This window comes from Impatiens glandulifera, chromosome 7, assembly GCF_907164915.1.
Source record: "Impatiens glandulifera chromosome 7, dImpGla2.1, whole genome shotgun sequence".
Lineage (NCBI taxonomy): Eukaryota > Viridiplantae > Streptophyta > Magnoliopsida > Ericales > Balsaminaceae > Impatiens > Impatiens glandulifera.
The window spans coordinates 49015580-49032198 of NC_061868.1; the positions used below are offsets into that span (position 1 = coordinate 49015580).

General features: G+C 28.8%; 3 protein-coding genes and 1 non-coding gene across 4 annotated transcripts; 1 reads left to right on the forward strand and 3 right to left on the reverse strand.

Moving 5' to 3' along the window:
* Positions 1-1486: 1486 nt before the first annotated feature.
* LOC124945506 (brassinosteroid-responsive RING protein 1-like) lies at positions 1487-2332 on the reverse strand. Its single transcript, XM_047485951.1, has one exon. The coding sequence runs from the start codon at positions 2269-2271 to the stop codon at positions 1759-1761; it is 513 nt and encodes a 170-aa protein (XP_047341907.1). The 5' UTR covers positions 2272-2332; the 3' UTR covers positions 1487-1758.
* An 8387-nt stretch (positions 2333-10719) lies between these two features.
* On the reverse strand, positions 10720-10791 carry TRNAG-UCC. The gene has a single exon. It is a non-coding gene; the product is annotated as a tRNA-Gly (tRNA).
* Positions 10792-11682: 891 nt separating this feature from the next.
* LOC124945993 (geranylgeranyl transferase type-1 subunit beta-like) lies at positions 11683-14750 on the forward strand. Its single transcript, XM_047486538.1, has 11 exons — positions 11683-11978; positions 12213-12288; positions 12369-12427; positions 12519-12658; positions 12974-13029; positions 13112-13188; positions 13299-13344; positions 13669-13793; positions 14285-14352; positions 14430-14517; positions 14609-14750. Exons 1-11 carry the CDS (start codon positions 11784-11786, stop codon positions 14735-14737), a joined length of 1059 nt encoding a protein of 352 aa, XP_047342494.1. The 5' UTR covers positions 11683-11783; the 3' UTR covers positions 14738-14750.
* LOC124945994 (phosphoglycerate mutase-like protein AT74H) lies at positions 14703-16181 on the reverse strand. The gene is made up of 4 exons (XM_047486539.1): positions 15680-16181; positions 15478-15597; positions 15109-15403; positions 14703-15036 (listed from the first exon to the last, which is right to left on the reverse strand). Exons 1-4 carry the CDS (start codon positions 16143-16145, stop codon positions 14955-14957), a joined length of 963 nt encoding a protein of 320 aa, XP_047342495.1. The 5' UTR covers positions 16146-16181; the 3' UTR covers positions 14703-14954.
* Between the last annotated feature and the right edge of the window lie 438 nt (positions 16182-16619).

A 16619-nucleotide genomic window follows, 5' to 3' on the forward strand; every position in this document is an offset into this window, starting at 1 on the left:
CAAATAATAAAATAGAAATGTGCCCCCGCCGTGGAGGGTCCATTAGATGTAAATGCTAGAAAGACGAAGCATCCTAATAGGTGCCATCTGGTAGTGTCCTAACGTAGAAGCTTCCTTTTTCATTTAATTGCGTAATTAATTAATTAATACTTTAATTATTTAGTCCCCATATTCATATTCAATGAGACAGTTCACACGAATTGTCATATTTATTAATATTAATTTCTCATCATAACTATCCATATAAGTATAACTAATTATTAACGCCGTAAGTATAATCATTATGTTCTAATCACCACCCTTTTCAGCTTTCACACTCTTTATATCATCTTTCACACTCTTTTTTATTAATATATTAGAGAAAAACAAATGGGGACCTTAATTATAAAACATATAAATTGAATTAAAGAAAGAAAAAAAAAGAAAAATGAAATTTGTATATGATTGATGATTTGCGGTTTATTAGAGTGACAAGATCCGATTAAAGCGGTGAGTGATTGACAGATTCATGATCTTCTTCTTCTTGTGGGCCGGTGGCGCCATTTATAGACCGCACCATCTCCTCTGACCCCGCCTTGTTGGTTTCCATCAACTTAATTACCCACATTTTCAAATAATCCCCCCCTCCCCCTTTTTTTGTAACTTTCATTATATGTATATTCAACATAACATTAATGGCCCCCATTTTATAACATTAATGTATCATAGTGTGTGTATCTGTATGTGTAAGTGAGAAAAAAAAAAACATTTTGTTTTTGATTGAGTTGGTCTATTAGTCCATCTCTACTTGTTGTAGTGGCTATATATGTTTGTGTTATATATTTATAGTAAGTTAATTTGATTATGATCATCATCATGCAATTGATAGGTCTTTTTCGTTCTAACTAGTTCAAAAATGATTCATAAAAAAAACATGGGTTTGGTTCTTAAATTAACAATAATATCATACATTTATAATTAACCTAATAGTAAGAGTCGGCCTTAAAATATAAAAATGTCACAACTTTTATACAATTTAGAAGCGTTTTGAGTTTAGTAAGGGAAATGACGGTAGAGTATCGTACTAGTTCTCATTATTAAAAAGAAAGTAATATAATTTATTTTAATTTATAATAATTTTAAATGAAATTTAAGTTATAATATTTAAATTTTATTTCTTCAACTTAATATATTTATAATTAAAATTAAATTGAAATCCTATGATAGATAATAATGATCATAACATGAACTATCTAATTTGTCTTTTTTTTATTTATTTTAAAAAAATTAATATTAACTAAATAAGTTAGTTTAAATGCCATAAATAATTTGTATAAACTAAAAGTTACCGATTTCATTCTCATTTAAAATAATTTATGTTAAATCAAAGATTATATTAGTTTTCATCCTTAAATAATAATAATATTTAGAATTGGGAATCTAAACTTTTGGATACTATCCTACTCAACATTTTGATCACTTAAAAACATTTTTCAGAGATTTGAGATTTAGTGGCATTATAAAAATCCAAACAAAAACATTGAATTGAAATCCATGATTCATAGTATTTACAAGATTGGTAGATGCACCTTTTTCATTCTTTTCTTAAAATACAACTTTAGTCTGTCTTCTTTCCCATTTTTCTTCAAATATATACATTTTTAATAATATTTTTAATTATTATCTCTCTCTCTACTATTTTGTCATTCCACAATTCCAGCATACCAAAAAAAAAAAAAAAAAAAAAAAAAACTAAAATCTTCAACTACCCACTCGCCGCTACAAACCGGCGGCAACCGGTGAATACTCGCCGTAGAAATCAGAAACTCCGGTAGCCGCCCACAGTCGTTCATTAAACGATTCCTGCATATCATCCGGCACGAACTGGGTCCTACAGAGTGGACATGTCCGTTGATCATGGTCCATCCAACGGTCAAGGCAACTCCGATGGAATATATGTCGGCAGTTCGTCAGTTGTCGGATCTCGTCACAACAATCAAACTCGTACAAACAGACAGCACAGCTCTCCGCCGCCGGTGGGTGTTCCAGATCGGAGAATCTCACCACCGGAAGAAGTTCCCTGATCAGGGCAGCCGACAAAGATTTGTGTTGGGGCTCCGGTGGGAATTCCTCCGACCGATTTGTCCATGTCACTTCTGGATTTAGGAAATCCCCAAATCCGATTGATTGAAAAATGGTTGAAATTAGGGTTCTTATAAAACCCAAAACAGAGAGTGTGTGAAGAAGAAGCTTGGGAAGTAGAAGCTCTGTATACCCAACTGGAAATCCCATGGCTGGATTCAAAGTTTCTTGTTTTTGTTTAGAGAGAAGATGAAGATGAAGATGAAGATGGGAGGAATTGTCTTGAGAGCAGGCTGTGTTTATATAGGAATTTTAGTCCACTTGATCATGTGTCATTAATATTATTTTTATCAAATTTAAATAATAACATCATATATGTTGGTTTAATTATGGGGATTCAAAATAAATAAATAAATAAATTATAGAATAGTGCATAGAAAAGAAAATGGGGGGACTAAGACCGACTTTGAGAGAAGGGACATAACATGTGGGCATACACTGTTTCAGTTGTCCTTTTTTCTTATTTTTTTTATTGCTTACTTTTTTTTACAACTAATTATTTAACTATATTCATATGGTAATTAATTAATTAAATAAATAACTTGAATGTATTAAAACATTACATGATATATATGTCTGATAAAAACCCCACCCAAAAAAGTAGACATTTTGTTTTTTGTAAGTGGAGTGTCTAGTTAGTAGCTAGGCAAAGATGATTGATCGATTTCTAACTATATTATTATGCATAGTCATACCTCATTATTTATTTTATATTTATGAAAGCTAACCCTATCTTACATACGTAATCTAGCTTTAACTTAAAAAGGAAATAGTTTTGACATTTGAGGCCATTACTCATTATCCATATCTTCATTTTTAATTTGATAGTTAAAAAATCAACTTTTTTCTAATAAACATCTCAATTAAATCATGGGAATATTTCATTTATTTATATAAGTAAAATTTGGGTAATGAGGAGAGCATGTACAATTAAGGATGAAAAACGACCATGAGTACCCGTATACTCGATATCCGTGAGTACCCAATTGTCGAGTTTGAGTATTTAAAATCGGATTTGGGGTCGGGATCGAAGATGAGAGTGAAAAAAATGTTACCTGATTGGGTTCGGGGTCGGGATAAGTAGTGTTAAAAATTCAAACCCGTTACCTGATACCCGAATATATTAATATTAAAAATATATATTGTTAAAATTTAAATGACTTTTCAAATTCAACATTGTAACATCATTATCTTAACTATAAGTACAATACAAACAACATCTAATCGATCAAATGTCACGTTTGATAATCATGTTAAGTTTTAAAAAATATATATTAAAAATGGACAAACATTTAAAAAAAAGGGTCCATGAGATTATTCATGTTGGAGGTTGCCATTACAAATGGACTTTGATTTTACATATTAGTTAGGATGATGTGATTTTTGCTTAATTCACCTAATCTTCTATCTCCACCACACACAAACATTTTCTCTCTCTAATATTTGATCATTCAAAATATCAAAATTTTATAGGTAACTAACTCAATGCTGGTAAATAATTTAGGTAAATGATTAAATATATTATTTTTATTAAAAACTCAATATATATTATGAAAAACAACTTTGTTTAAAAGAAATAGTTTTGATGATATATTAAATATATATGTGGCAATAAATGGATTTGATGTATATATAATTTGAATATATATATATATATATATATATATATATATATATATATATATATATATATTTGTATTAATGATAAAAGAGAAAAATAAAAGAAAGAAAGGAGCAGTATGGTATGGTAGTAATGTCATTTTAGGTGGGGGCATGTTTGGTGCTTTGCCCCATCATTTGATCATTGTTCAACCGTCCTTGCCATTTTCATGTGCTCTTTCTCCATTCCACTATTATTTTCACCTAATATTTTTATTTAATATTAATTCATGTGATAGTTGTATATCTACATTTATAATTTTAATAAAATGTTACAATACTTTATAGAATAAACCAGATAATCCCAAGAAAGAAATACAGTCATTCAAATGAACTAAATAGTTTTCAACCTATATTTAATAAGTTAGAACATAGAATAAAAAAAATAGTATTTTTTTTGGGTTTTCTAGGCCTTATATCTATTTTTTATATATATTAATATAGAAAGTTATCATAATTATATACATAACTTTTACTTCCATGAGTATAAACCCATTAACAGTTAATCTCTTAAGAAACAATTTTATAAAAATATCAGATTATTTGTTTTTCAAAAAGTAAAAACAGTATATAATTGGTATTTGAATTCATGTGTTTTAAGTGGGAGATCACGATGAATATCACAAATCAAAACTTTTTTGCACTCAAAAGTTTTTGTTTCCTTTTTATTATTGTACTAGTTAGCTAGCTAACTAGCTAGTTATATGCATAAGATTTTTTGAAAAAAAAAACAATAAGAGGGATGAGTGTGGGTGGATGGGATTGAGGATAGGGTGTCCGGGTTAGCCACGACATTGAAGTCCCACAAAAACACAGATCTCTCTCGATGAACGGTGTGGATTGAGAGTGAAGGACTGATCGATCGATGGACCATATATATATATGTACATTGTAATATATAAAGAAGAAGCTAAGAAAGTATGAAAGTGAATTAACAGAGAGTTTCTTTCTTTTATTATATATGATAAGTGGTAGATGGGGCCTGCCTCGATTAATAGTGTATGAATGATATGGTAATTAAATGAAGAACTAATTAATCAATCTATGGTAGAGACATGATGTCTCCCGCCCTTTGTCTCTTCCTTTGTCTTCCTCCTCTTCTTTTACCCTAGCTCCCTCCCTCCCTCCCGTTTAGTCTCTTTCTTTTGCCTTTTTCTATTTGGACCGACTCTATCTTTAATCAACTCATCAATTCACTTATTATTATAACATATTAAGAAGAATTAATCTCTTATACAAACAAGCATGAATATTAATTGCTCCTTAATTTGTACATACTCAAATCCTAGCCTATTCATACTCAGGTATTAATTAATTTAATTGATTATTATATATAATTAATTAAGCCCAACAAAATAACCAGCGTTATTAACCAACTAAGATAATTTAATTGATAAAAATAGTGTCTAACTAAAAGATCAAAACATGACTATATAGCTTCTTTTATTAAAAAAAAATAAAAATAAAACAAACATATATAAAATTCTGCTCATTTTCTCTTGTCATATACTGCATGGGTTAGTCAATAAATGACATAGGGCTGATTTAGAGTGTTTAATTAAATAACATAAGTTAATTATTTTATTTTAAAAATATTGATGGTGATTATTTTGAAGAGAGAAAGATTTTTTTAATAAAAATATTTTTATGGTATTAATGATATAATAAAAAATAATAATTTAAAATAAATAATATTTTAGTATTTTGATTAATTAATTTTGTAATTTGATTAATGAGAAAAAAATAAGAATTTAAAAAAAATATATTTTAATATTTTGGTTAATTTAGTGATTTGATTAATGAGAAAATGAGTGAAATAATATTTGATTATGTTGTGTTATTTAAATAACCAAAATTGAACAAGCCCATGGTTAGGTTAAGTTACAAAATTTTCTTACCTAAAATTAGTTAAGTGTGTGAAAAAATAAATTATCAATAAATTAAATAAAAATATTTTAAATTCAAGAATGTAACATATTTGATAATATGTGAATCTAATATCTAAAAAAAGCAATTAAAATAATATTTTTCTCTTACAGTTACTTGATTTTAATTCATTTATATTTGGTAAAATTATTTTTTATTTTTATATAGTTGATCTCTTTTTACTTTTCTTCCATTGAGCTTGTTGGGAACATCTTTAAAACATTTGTGTAAAGCGTTCATAACAATATGTTACTGAGTTAATTTATTTATTTGAAAAAAAAGAGAGGATAGTGGTCAAAATTAAGACAATAAAAATATATTGCATAGTGGTAGATTAGATAATAAAATCAATTTTTAATAAAACGCTTAATTTAAATAGAAGACATTACAAATATAAAAATGATAAAAAAAATTGAATAGAAGACAATGATAAAATAAAAAATGGTAAAGAGAATGTGACATAGTATTATTCTCACTTATAAAGTAAACATAAATTATTTATAATTATAAGTTCAATTTTAGTTTAATTTTAGTAATTAAGTATTTTTTTTTAAATATTTAAAAATGTAAGTGTTGCGTTATATTAAGTAATAAACTTAATTTGTTAAAAAAAATAGTTATAACTAATTAGAAGACACAACATTTGGGGTTTGTTCGAAATGGGGTTATTGTTATAATCTGAGTTATTTGAAAATAATTATTAGTGAGGATTTTGAGGAGATATGAAATAATTTTGATAAAAATATTTAAAATGTATTAATATAATATAATAATAAAAGAATTTTTTTTTAGTATTTTGTTAAATAATTAATTGATTTTAGAAACTAAAGAGATTAAAAACATGTATTTTGAATTCGAGACCTTCTAGTAAAGGTGCATAATATGAGTTGGATTTGTCCGTTCGGTTAAAAATACATTAGAAAAGAAAAACAAGATTGATAATTATATTTTATTATCTTTCCATATTTATATATTTTTTGTTTTTTAATTGAGTTCTACAAGAATAGCTCATTTTATGCACCAATATTTTAAAGAAAAATGAATCCTTTATCATTACTCCTATATTAAATAGCAATGATTATGGATTAAATCTTAAGGATTGTTCCATAAATAATTTCACATAAAAGGTTTATTTTTTTTGAATATTTTGGGTTTTTTTAAGTTTTTTTTTTTTTTTTTCTAAATGGTTATATTACAATATTATCCTTTTAAAAATTTAATCATCAAATAACTTAATTTACCTTAATCATAAATAACTTACATAGTTATCAAATAACATTTTTCAAATAAACACATAGAAATTTTAAAATAAAAAACATAAATATTAAAAAAAATATATTGATTTTTTTTTTCAAGGTCTTGGGTTGTTAATTAGTTTCCGTTAGGACTTAAACAAATATATTGGATTAATTTATTTTTAAAAAAAAAATAAAAAAGTTAGCTGAATCATGTAGCATGCTTGTATAGTCGTCAGATATGAGTCAGACTGAAGTTGCAAGCCAGCAAGGCAGCCAGCTAGACAAAGTACGGACACATCGATCTGTAATCTTTGTCTTAAATACACATGATGATTCTATTTTTATAAATATTATTACAACCTTAATTAGTAATTAATTAATAATTAATGAAATTAGCCACGCCACTAGCAACTATTCCCGAGAAATCCAGCTACAATTTAGTAGTTAATTAATGCTGTCAATCTGATTAATTGTCTGCCTAAACGTGAATTATTTGTATGCGCTCCACTACAAATTACAGTTTAATCTAATAATTAATTAATAATTAACCTCAGAACTTGCCTGCCATTAACACTCTTTATTTTTACTTTTTTTTATAGTTAATTTGAAATGGGTTATTTTTTTAAAATAAAAAGATTTAATTGTGGCAAAAGTGTGTTTTCCCACGTTATGTCTTTCTCTACTTCAGTATTGTTGACAAAGTGACAGATAGCCCAGACGATTATTTTGGTCCTCAGTGAGCTTACATTTATTATTCAATAAATAGTCACACCACCTATTCAATAAATTATTAATAAAATGTCATGGATTGGTGGTGATGGTACTACTGAGAACTGAGTTATAAATATTTTCAAGAATTAATTTGTTATTTTCTTACCTTTCCTTTTCTCTTTTGACTAGTGAATTGGAGTTTTTATTTTATTATCATATGGGGGGGCCTGGATGTCTGCAATCTGCATCTCATCTACCTTCATCTGGAAGCCATAAGAAAACCATATATAAATATATATATATATATATATATATATATATATATATATATATATATATATGAGTGTAAATTTAAAAATTATTATTAAAAATTATATTATTTGTATAGTTTCAAACCTAGTTAATAAGGTGGTAGTAGCTTACTAACTAGTTACCACATCGTCATCAATATTAATGCCTATAAAAAAAAAATTTGCTGCCCTAATTTTTTAATTTTAGATTTGAAGTAAACCAAATATACATTATTATTTTCCATCCTAATGTATATTATGTTATCTTAATTTATTTTATTAAATAGACTGCGTTAGAGGATGAGTTGTCTAACCAGGTTGTGGAGTTGTGGGCTCGAAAGGCTTACCTATATCCGGTCTGGATCATAGTATTCATGTATATCAGTAAAAATAAATTTATAAATTTGAGAGGATACCTATATATAATTAGTTTATTTTGTTTGGTAATCTAAATACGTGCTAAATATATTTAAAATATATATATTAATTTTTTTTTGTGTGTTAAAAAATTCTAGAGAAAGCAATTGGGAATTTAGGATAGACATGAGTGGGGACATGTTTCCATGTGGTATGTTTGGTTTTCGTGTTCTACCTAACCGACTAATTCTCTCTCCCTCTAAACCACATATTAATTAATCTTTATTTAATTAATTAATTAATTAATTCGTTTATCGACAAATTATTTCGTTCATGCTATCGTTGATTAAGACCTCTATCTCTCATTTGATTTGATCAATTTGGGATGGATAACAACTTCTTTAATAATTTAATTTTGATGTAACATTCAATTATTATTATTTTATTTTAATATAAAAATTATGGTCATGTTTTTAATTTGAGTTTTTATTTATTTTTAAATATGAGAGAAAAATAATAATGGTCAGTGATGATTTGAGAGTTGGATATTTTTGGATAAATATTTAAAAAGAATTAATATTTAATAATAAAATAAATGACATCTTATTTAATAAATTATGTAATGTAATGTATTAAAAGGTATTGAAATAATGTTTTATTAATTTAAATTATTATTTAAATAAATCAAATTTAACACATTACAATTCATTATTTTTGTTGGAATATCATAATTTGTGGTGGAACAAATTAATAAATAAAATAATTTTAGTAAAAGTTACATAAACAAGATTATAGGGTCACCTCCATTTCATCATCATGTTCTAATTAACTTTCTTGGTTACAAATAATCATAACTCTAGGTAAATTAAATTGACAAAAATCTTGATTAAGATCTCAAAATTTTTAAATTTATTTTTCATTAAAAATACATTAAATTAAAACAAGACCATAACTACAAGTCTCGTGCTAACTTTTTCAAATTTATCAACTATTTAGAGTTAACTTGAATTATATATGTTCAATTTTATTTAAGACTAATTAGTTTAATTTTTAAATCCTTATAGAAAGTTGATGAAATCGGTGAAAGAGATAATCAATATTTTCAACATTTATAGCACGATCTTATGTTATTTTTATTAAACAATTGTTATAATATATATATTTTTTTAATAAAATCAACCATTTTCAAAAAAGAATAATTAGTTCAATGATTTATTTTATAATATTTTTTTTTATGAATAATCAATACGTTTGAGACGGTCTCACCCATTAATGACTGAATATATGGTTCAAACTTCAAACCGTACTATTTAACACTCATATACGGTCTACGGAGTGTTTATTTTTGGCATTGGGATATGCATGTTGACAATGACTAGACCAAATCATGGTGTTTCATCATTTTATCTTATTTTTGAATTTGTGTGATTAAAATGTCCAAAATTAAAGGGCCTATATATAATTGACAAGGGAACACTTAAAACCAACCTTACAAAATTCTAGTTAGGTATATTTATCATCGTTGCATTACATTGATAGAAAGATTTAATAATAAACTCTTAACTTATAATTATTTCAATTACTTTATTAATCAGTTTTTAAGTTCCATTTTTATTAAATACCATATTAAAGATTTAAGTGAGTTGTTTGAAACGAAACTAAAACACCCTAAGCTTGATCTAAGTTTTTTGAGTTTTTAAAAATAGTTTGTTAGAAAAAAATAATAAATTATTTGAAATTTTAATTTATTTAATTATTAAAATATTTTTTAGTATTAAAAATAAAATAATAATATTTTAGTTGATAAAAATGAATAATTTAATTATTAGAATGATAATGATGTGATAAAATAAAATATTTATAAAAAAAATAATTTAAAATTGCTTAAAATGCAGTTGAAAAGTGTTTCTAGTGTGTAGATGCTAATAAAGATTGTTTAATATATATAATTATTATTATATTAGTAAAGAATGGATTGTTTTAGAGTAAAGTTGGTGACCAACAAATATTTAGTATTTAAAAAATAAAATTATAGTTGAGATGTCGTTGGGAGTATGCTCTTTTGTTTGGCTTTATCATTATAGTGTCATCTCTTACTTAATAGAACTACCCTAATCAAGTTTTATTATTTTTTTGTAATTAATTTATTTTTGTAATATTTAAATGTTAAATAATAACAAAAATATTTAACCTAGTTAACTATTATTTCAAACTAATTATTTGTCAAAAGATCAAACCTTAAAAAGAAAATTATTTTTTTTAAAAAAGTTATAGAAATAGGGGATGCCTCGAGCTTGGGCTCTCTAGGACCTGACTTTGGTGTACTAACGGCCCATAGAGCGAGCCAGTGGGCCTAAGGATTTTGAAACATTGGGCTTATTTTATAGCATTAATTATAGAAAAAACAAAAAATGAGATGCGTCTGCCGGGAGTCGAACCCGGGTCTATTGCTTGGAAGGCAATTATCCTAACCGTTGGACTACAAACGCTAGTGATAAGATTGTTTTAAAAATTAAACTAGTACTAAAGATGGGCTATTGAGTGTTGTTCCCATCTTTAGAAACACATGAATCATCCGCGTTTATTTTAAACGTTTTAGATAAGAATCGAGCTCGTAACATATTAGTCTCTTAGGTAGGTCGACTCTTTTTATTGAACCACTTTAGTAAGGTTTTACATATAAATATTATTAAATTTATTAATATATACTTAATTAAAGTATATTTCAAAATATTATTTCATATAAATTAATATCTAAATAAAATAAATTTTTCCCTATATTTTTGTTATATGATAGGATGAAATTGAGTCTAGTGTTACGGCCCATTGGTGTCACGGTTCATTCAAGGGAGTCGAGGTTCATTAAAGTTTTGACCTCATAGTGCGCGCTAATCTTTCTAGTTTAAGGGAGCCCCAATCGTCTAAGCCTACTATTGAAACATTATATCATTAATATGGTAGTCGGCTATATCATGAATGTAGTAGTTATAATTAACTCTTTATAAATATTTTAAATGTATTAATTTGTAAACACCAAGTAATCAGTCAATACAATTCTTATTCTCAAACTCTTTAAGTTCTTCTTGCATTCCCTAAAAATATTTACTAGCTAGAATTTGAGTCGATCTAGCATAGTGTCACACGGGTCGGGGTCGTCGAGTTTCATAATGTGACACTAAGATCTACTCTACGTCAAAATTTAAAATATTTTTAGAATTTTATTTTTAAAAAATAATATAAAAAATTCAATACATAAAAATAAGAAATATATATTTTAATTAATAAAGTAAATGATTTAATAGGAATAATTTTATTATATATATATATATATTTTAAATAAACCACCGAAATAAAACAAATGACCTAAAGCTCAGACAAAACTGGTAGCAGTTACTCTCTCAGTCATACATTATACGCACACAATTCCAATTACGCTCAGGCAACTCCTCGAACATAGAATTAGTTGATCTTGAATCCGAACATGAACATGAAAACCAATCCTAGTCATCGATGTGATTCAGACCCAGTTCAACAATTCGATCGGGATCTGCACATAGAGTTCCTCCAGATGATGTACCACATATTGCCGTCTCCTTACGAGGATCAAGAGATCAATCGCCTCACTCTCGCCTACTTCACCATCTCCGGCCTCAGTATGCTTGGTGCCCTCGACCGTGTACATAATATTCCTTCCCCATCGCTTTTCCTTTCTCAGTCATCGCCACTAGTTTTACTAATCTGTTTATAACTTGAATTTGAATTGATATTTTGTCAAATCTAGCCACTTTATTTAGTTGACAATGATTGTCATTTATATTTAGGAAGAATCAGTAATTAGTGGGGTTTGTCCCTTTCAAAGTTTATGTTTTTAGTTTGGGTTTCTTGAAAGCTGACCATGTTTGTTATTTAGGTTGACAAGAAATGTGTAGCTAGTTGGGTTTTATCCTTTCAAAATCATCCAAGAAATGAAGCAGAGTTGACAAATGGTATGTGTATTGATCTGTTTGTTGAGGAAAATGGTTCTTTATATTGTGAATTTTGTTTTCATATGTATGAATTTCTACAGGACAATTCTATGGATTCAACGGTTCTAGAAGTTCTCAATTTCAATCGGCAGAGACTTCTGTATGTTAGCTTGAATAGACCTAACATACATTGACAGAGTTCCTCTTGTTTCTTTCAGGATTATTTGTTGATCACTTATTTCCACCTGTAGGTGGAAAATCTCAATTGCAGTCATTTGGCAAGTACATATTGTGCCATAGCCATACTGAAGATCATTGATTATGACTTGTCAAGTTTGGATTGTCGATCGATAATCAGATCAATGAAAAGCCTTCAGCAGCCTGATGGATGGTATATTTCTGTTATTTCTCAGATATTTGTTGTTTTGGGGTTGTAGGTTTATTGCGAGTACACTTTTATTCATGAAAGTATCACTGTCATAATACATGTAAAATGGCCTTTTTGAATGTGATTTTATTATGGAAAACAGAACGATGAAGATAACACTTTTATTGGGATCGGGTTTTTATATTTTTTAGTTTCTTCTATAGCTTACTCCAATTCTTAATCTGAGCTAGTCATTAAGGAATAGCCGAGGCAATTATGATCTTAATATTTTGTTTATGGTGTCCAAGAATATATCTGATTTGATCATCTACTCTGCAGTTTTATGCCCATCCATTCTGGAGCTGAGAAGGATCTCAGGTTTGTTTACTGTGCCGGTAAGAAAAAGAAGATTATAACAATATTATTCCATTTTTCTTTAGATTTTTATTTTATTTAGTCCATATATTGTATGTTCAGCTTCTATATGCTCTATGTTGGAAGACTGGAATGGTATGGATATAGAGAAAGCTAAGAACTACATTGTGGATTGCCAGGTATGTGATGCATGTGTATGATAAATATTTGTATCTGCTATCTATTTTATTTGTTTTATAGTTAAGTAGATTCAATTACATATTGTAAACCGGTTATGTTGACATTGCAGTCATATGATGGTGGATTTGGTCTTATCCCTGGATTAGAATCTCATGGTGAGTCTCGCTACCAATCTTCATATATATAGTAAAGGTATAAAAAAGTCCAAATATAAAAAGTGGCCAATTGATTTTATACCAAAATATCTTTTTCAATCACATTTTCCGTACCAATAGCAAAAAGAAAAAGAAAAAAAATACTTTCAGTTTTTACTTTTGGCGATTTTCCCTCTGCCTTAATGTGACTTTTGGTGTTTCTGAAAATCACATTTATGTGATAAAAATGCTATTGCCTAGAATTGAAGAAGGGTTCTCTGTCATTTTGTTTTTACCTTTCATTTATCCAAATGCTTAAGGTGGGTATTTGTTTTAGTGGCACAGGTGGGGCAACATACTGTGCTGTTGCATCACTCCATTTAATGGGATTCATTAAAGATGACATACTTTTAAATGATCCAAGTTCTTGTGTCATAAATGTGCAATTACTTCTGGATTGGAGCCTGCAGGTTCATTTTCTAATCAATGTTTTATTTATAATTCAACTATTCTGAATATAGAGAGACCTAATACATGTGTTTATAGGTAAGGAAATGTTTCTTCTTAGTCGGTGCTTCACAACTTATCGCTTAACCTAAATGATTAAGCCCTTATTTGAATTATTTAGGTTCAATTCACCTGACTTAACTAGGTAATCAATTAAGTTACTTTAAGAGTAAAATAGTAAATTTAGATATTTTTATTTGGTTTATTCAACATTTACTTTTCAAACACTTAACCCTTTCGATAATTAAAATTCAGAATTTGAAGTTTGATCAAATCAACCCTTAATATATGAATAATATATAGAGAAATTGTATGGGGAAGCAAGACAGTTTCCCCATCTCATAACTAAAACCTCTTCATTTATATAGAATATCCGAAGGAACATCAGATCTCTGTGTAGTATTCTTTGATCTGTATACCTAACTTCTCCTTGTTTTGATCTTTAATGGTGTAGAGACAGGCAAATGATGGTGGATTTCAAGGCCGAATCAACAAACCAAGTGACACATGTTACGCCTTCTGGTAATAAAAAAAACTTCTGAAATTCCATCAGAGCCACAGTTAATCAAGAACTTGATAAATGAAATGTTACTTCTCAGGATTGGAGGAGTTCTAAGGATGTTAGGAAGCCACAGATTCATTAATAAAAAAGCATTGAAACAATTTTTACTAACTTGCCAGTCCAAGGTGATTTCATTTTTCTTTACCTTGTTGAGTACTTATTTCACATTTTTTGCTGATATTTTTATTTTTATTTCTCCTGCATGATGATCATCAGTATGGTGGATTCAGTAAATTCCCAGGGAAATTTCCAGATCTGTATCATTCCTATTATGGGTTATGTGCAATTGGCATGTTGGAAGAAGCAGAGGTATATCCAATCAAAGTTGAATTGGGCATACCCTAAAACAAGACTGAAAGGTCATAGTTTTGAAATCTTAACATTCCCCAATTTATCTATTTATAGTATCTTTAAACATATTTAGTCATTAAAATGTACAATACTATACACCATTCTAAGTTGAGACCTTGGGTTACACACTTACACTCATTTTCAAGTAGAATTGTATCTTGCTGTAGAGTGCAAATACTTGCGGTAATGTCTCAGTGCTGATGGGACCATTTTAAGCCTCGAAATGGTCGAAAAAATCAGGTCCGGTTATTGTGCTATGATAGTTTAGTTCTCCTGGTTTGGCATTCATTTGCCTTGCAAAATGAAGAGAAATTTTGATTAGTTAATGCAACCCAAAATGTTTCTCTCATAGTTTGGTCACGTACCATTCCTGGTCGCGGAGCATATCCTTGGTCAATCCGAAGTGGGTTAGCTCATCTTCAGTATGGTGCATTAACAAGCAGTATCTGCCGCCATAGCCTCGTTCCATAACCATCATATTACAGTTGCCCATATTGTTGAGACCGTCAAACTGTTCAACCGTCCATTTGTACCATCGCATCAAGAACACTCTTAAGGTGAGACCGTGAGACACTATTACAATGTTCATGTTTGGGCTCTGCTCGCCCGGCGGTTGAAACCTCCCTATGTCTATATCCGCTCTTAGTGTCTCCCTGAATCCTGTTCCAAATGTAACCCAACCGGCTATCAATTGTCTTTCATTTCAATTTCTTTGATTAATCAGTTGTTTGTACCTGTGATCCTGTCGTAGACATCTGCAGCCGATTCCCCATTTGGAAATCGGTAGAAGAAACGGCCATAATGTTTCCGTTTCTCCTTATCAATCTTCATCTGTTCCCTGTCCTGGAAATTCCCTTCATTGAACAAATAATCTGAGAATTGAGATACATGAAATAGGAAAACAAAACCATTTTCACTAGACTAGATGAATCGTACCAAAATCTTGCTCTCGGAGACGAGACTCTTCCCTAACGCCGGCAATCCTGTCTCTCTCAAAAGCTTTCCCCAAATTCCTCAGCGTTTCCAGCGTCCTGCGATAAGGAGAAACGTAAAAATACACCTTCCAATCATGATGGTCGCCGCCATCCTTGCAGGCTACCATATCCCTAATCCTCCTCCCGCATTCCTCCGCCTCCGATATCCCTCTCTCTGTCAGCCCAATTTTGGGATCCGGAACTCTCGTGTACACTTCCTCGTCCACATTCCCCTGACTCTGTCCGTGCCTAACTAGTATTATCCTCTTCGGCCTTGGCGGCGGAATAGTCACCGGAAATCGAACGCCGTTCACCGGATTTACATTGATATGCTTCTCAGGGAACCTGTCCAGGTTAACGCCGGTCCATTTTCCGGCGGAGATGACAGTTTCTTCGCTGCAGCATACAATCTTGGGGAAGAAGAACATGGCAGACGAATAGATAGAGAGAAGACTCTGTATATTTTTGTTTCAAAATACATTTAGGCCTTGTTCTCTTTGGGTTATTTAAAAAACTTATACAAAATTCATTTTCAAATCAATCACTTCTCACCAATCACATCACTCATATCATTAATCAAAATACCAAAATATCCCCTATTTTAAATTATTATTTTTTATTTTATTTATATATATAAATACCCTTTAAGTCTTTTTACCAAAAATAATCATTACTTTCTTAAAATCATCACCCATCATCCAATCTTTCTCTCTCTTGGTTTTTTAAAAAACCCACAACCGAACAAGGCCTTAATTTGATTATAAGTATATTTTACTATTTTTTATAAACAACATTATATTTAATTTGATTTTTCTCAAGGGTATTTGTATTTTACTATAATATTTTTATTTTTTTAATAAATAAATTAAGACAATATATAGTCACATAAATAAATAATTATT

What these genes read in the sequence shown, in the direction of transcription:
- LOC124945506 (XM_047485951.1), bottom strand. Translation starts at nt 2,271, where the DNA reads ATGGGATTTCCAGTTGGGTATACAGAGCTTCTACTTCCCAAGCTTCTT.
- LOC124945993 (XM_047486538.1), top strand. Translation starts at nt 11,784, where the DNA reads ATGAACATGAAAACCAATCCTAGTCATCGATGTGATTCAGACCCAGTT. An exon ending in TGAAGCAGAGTTGACAAATG is followed by an intron (nt 12,289 to 12,368) that starts GTATGTGTATTG and finishes GAATTTCTACAG; the next exon opens with GACAATTCTATGGATTCAAC. An exon ending in TTCTGGATTGGAGCCTGCAG is followed by an intron (nt 13,794 to 14,284) that starts GTTCATTTTCTA and finishes TTAATGGTGTAG; the next exon opens with AGACAGGCAAATGATGGTGG.
- LOC124945994 (XM_047486539.1), bottom strand. Translation starts at nt 16,145, where the DNA reads ATGTTCTTCTTCCCCAAGATTGTATGCTGCAGCGAAGAAACTGTCATC. An exon ending in TCTCCGAGAGCAAGATTTTG is followed by an intron (nt 15,598 to 15,679) that starts GTACGATTCATC and finishes TGTTCAATGAAG; the next exon opens with GGAATTTCCAGGACAGGGAA. An exon ending in TGTCTACGACAGGATCACAG is followed by an intron (nt 15,404 to 15,477) that starts GTACAAACAACT and finishes CATTTGGAACAG; the next exon opens with GATTCAGGGAGACACTAAGA.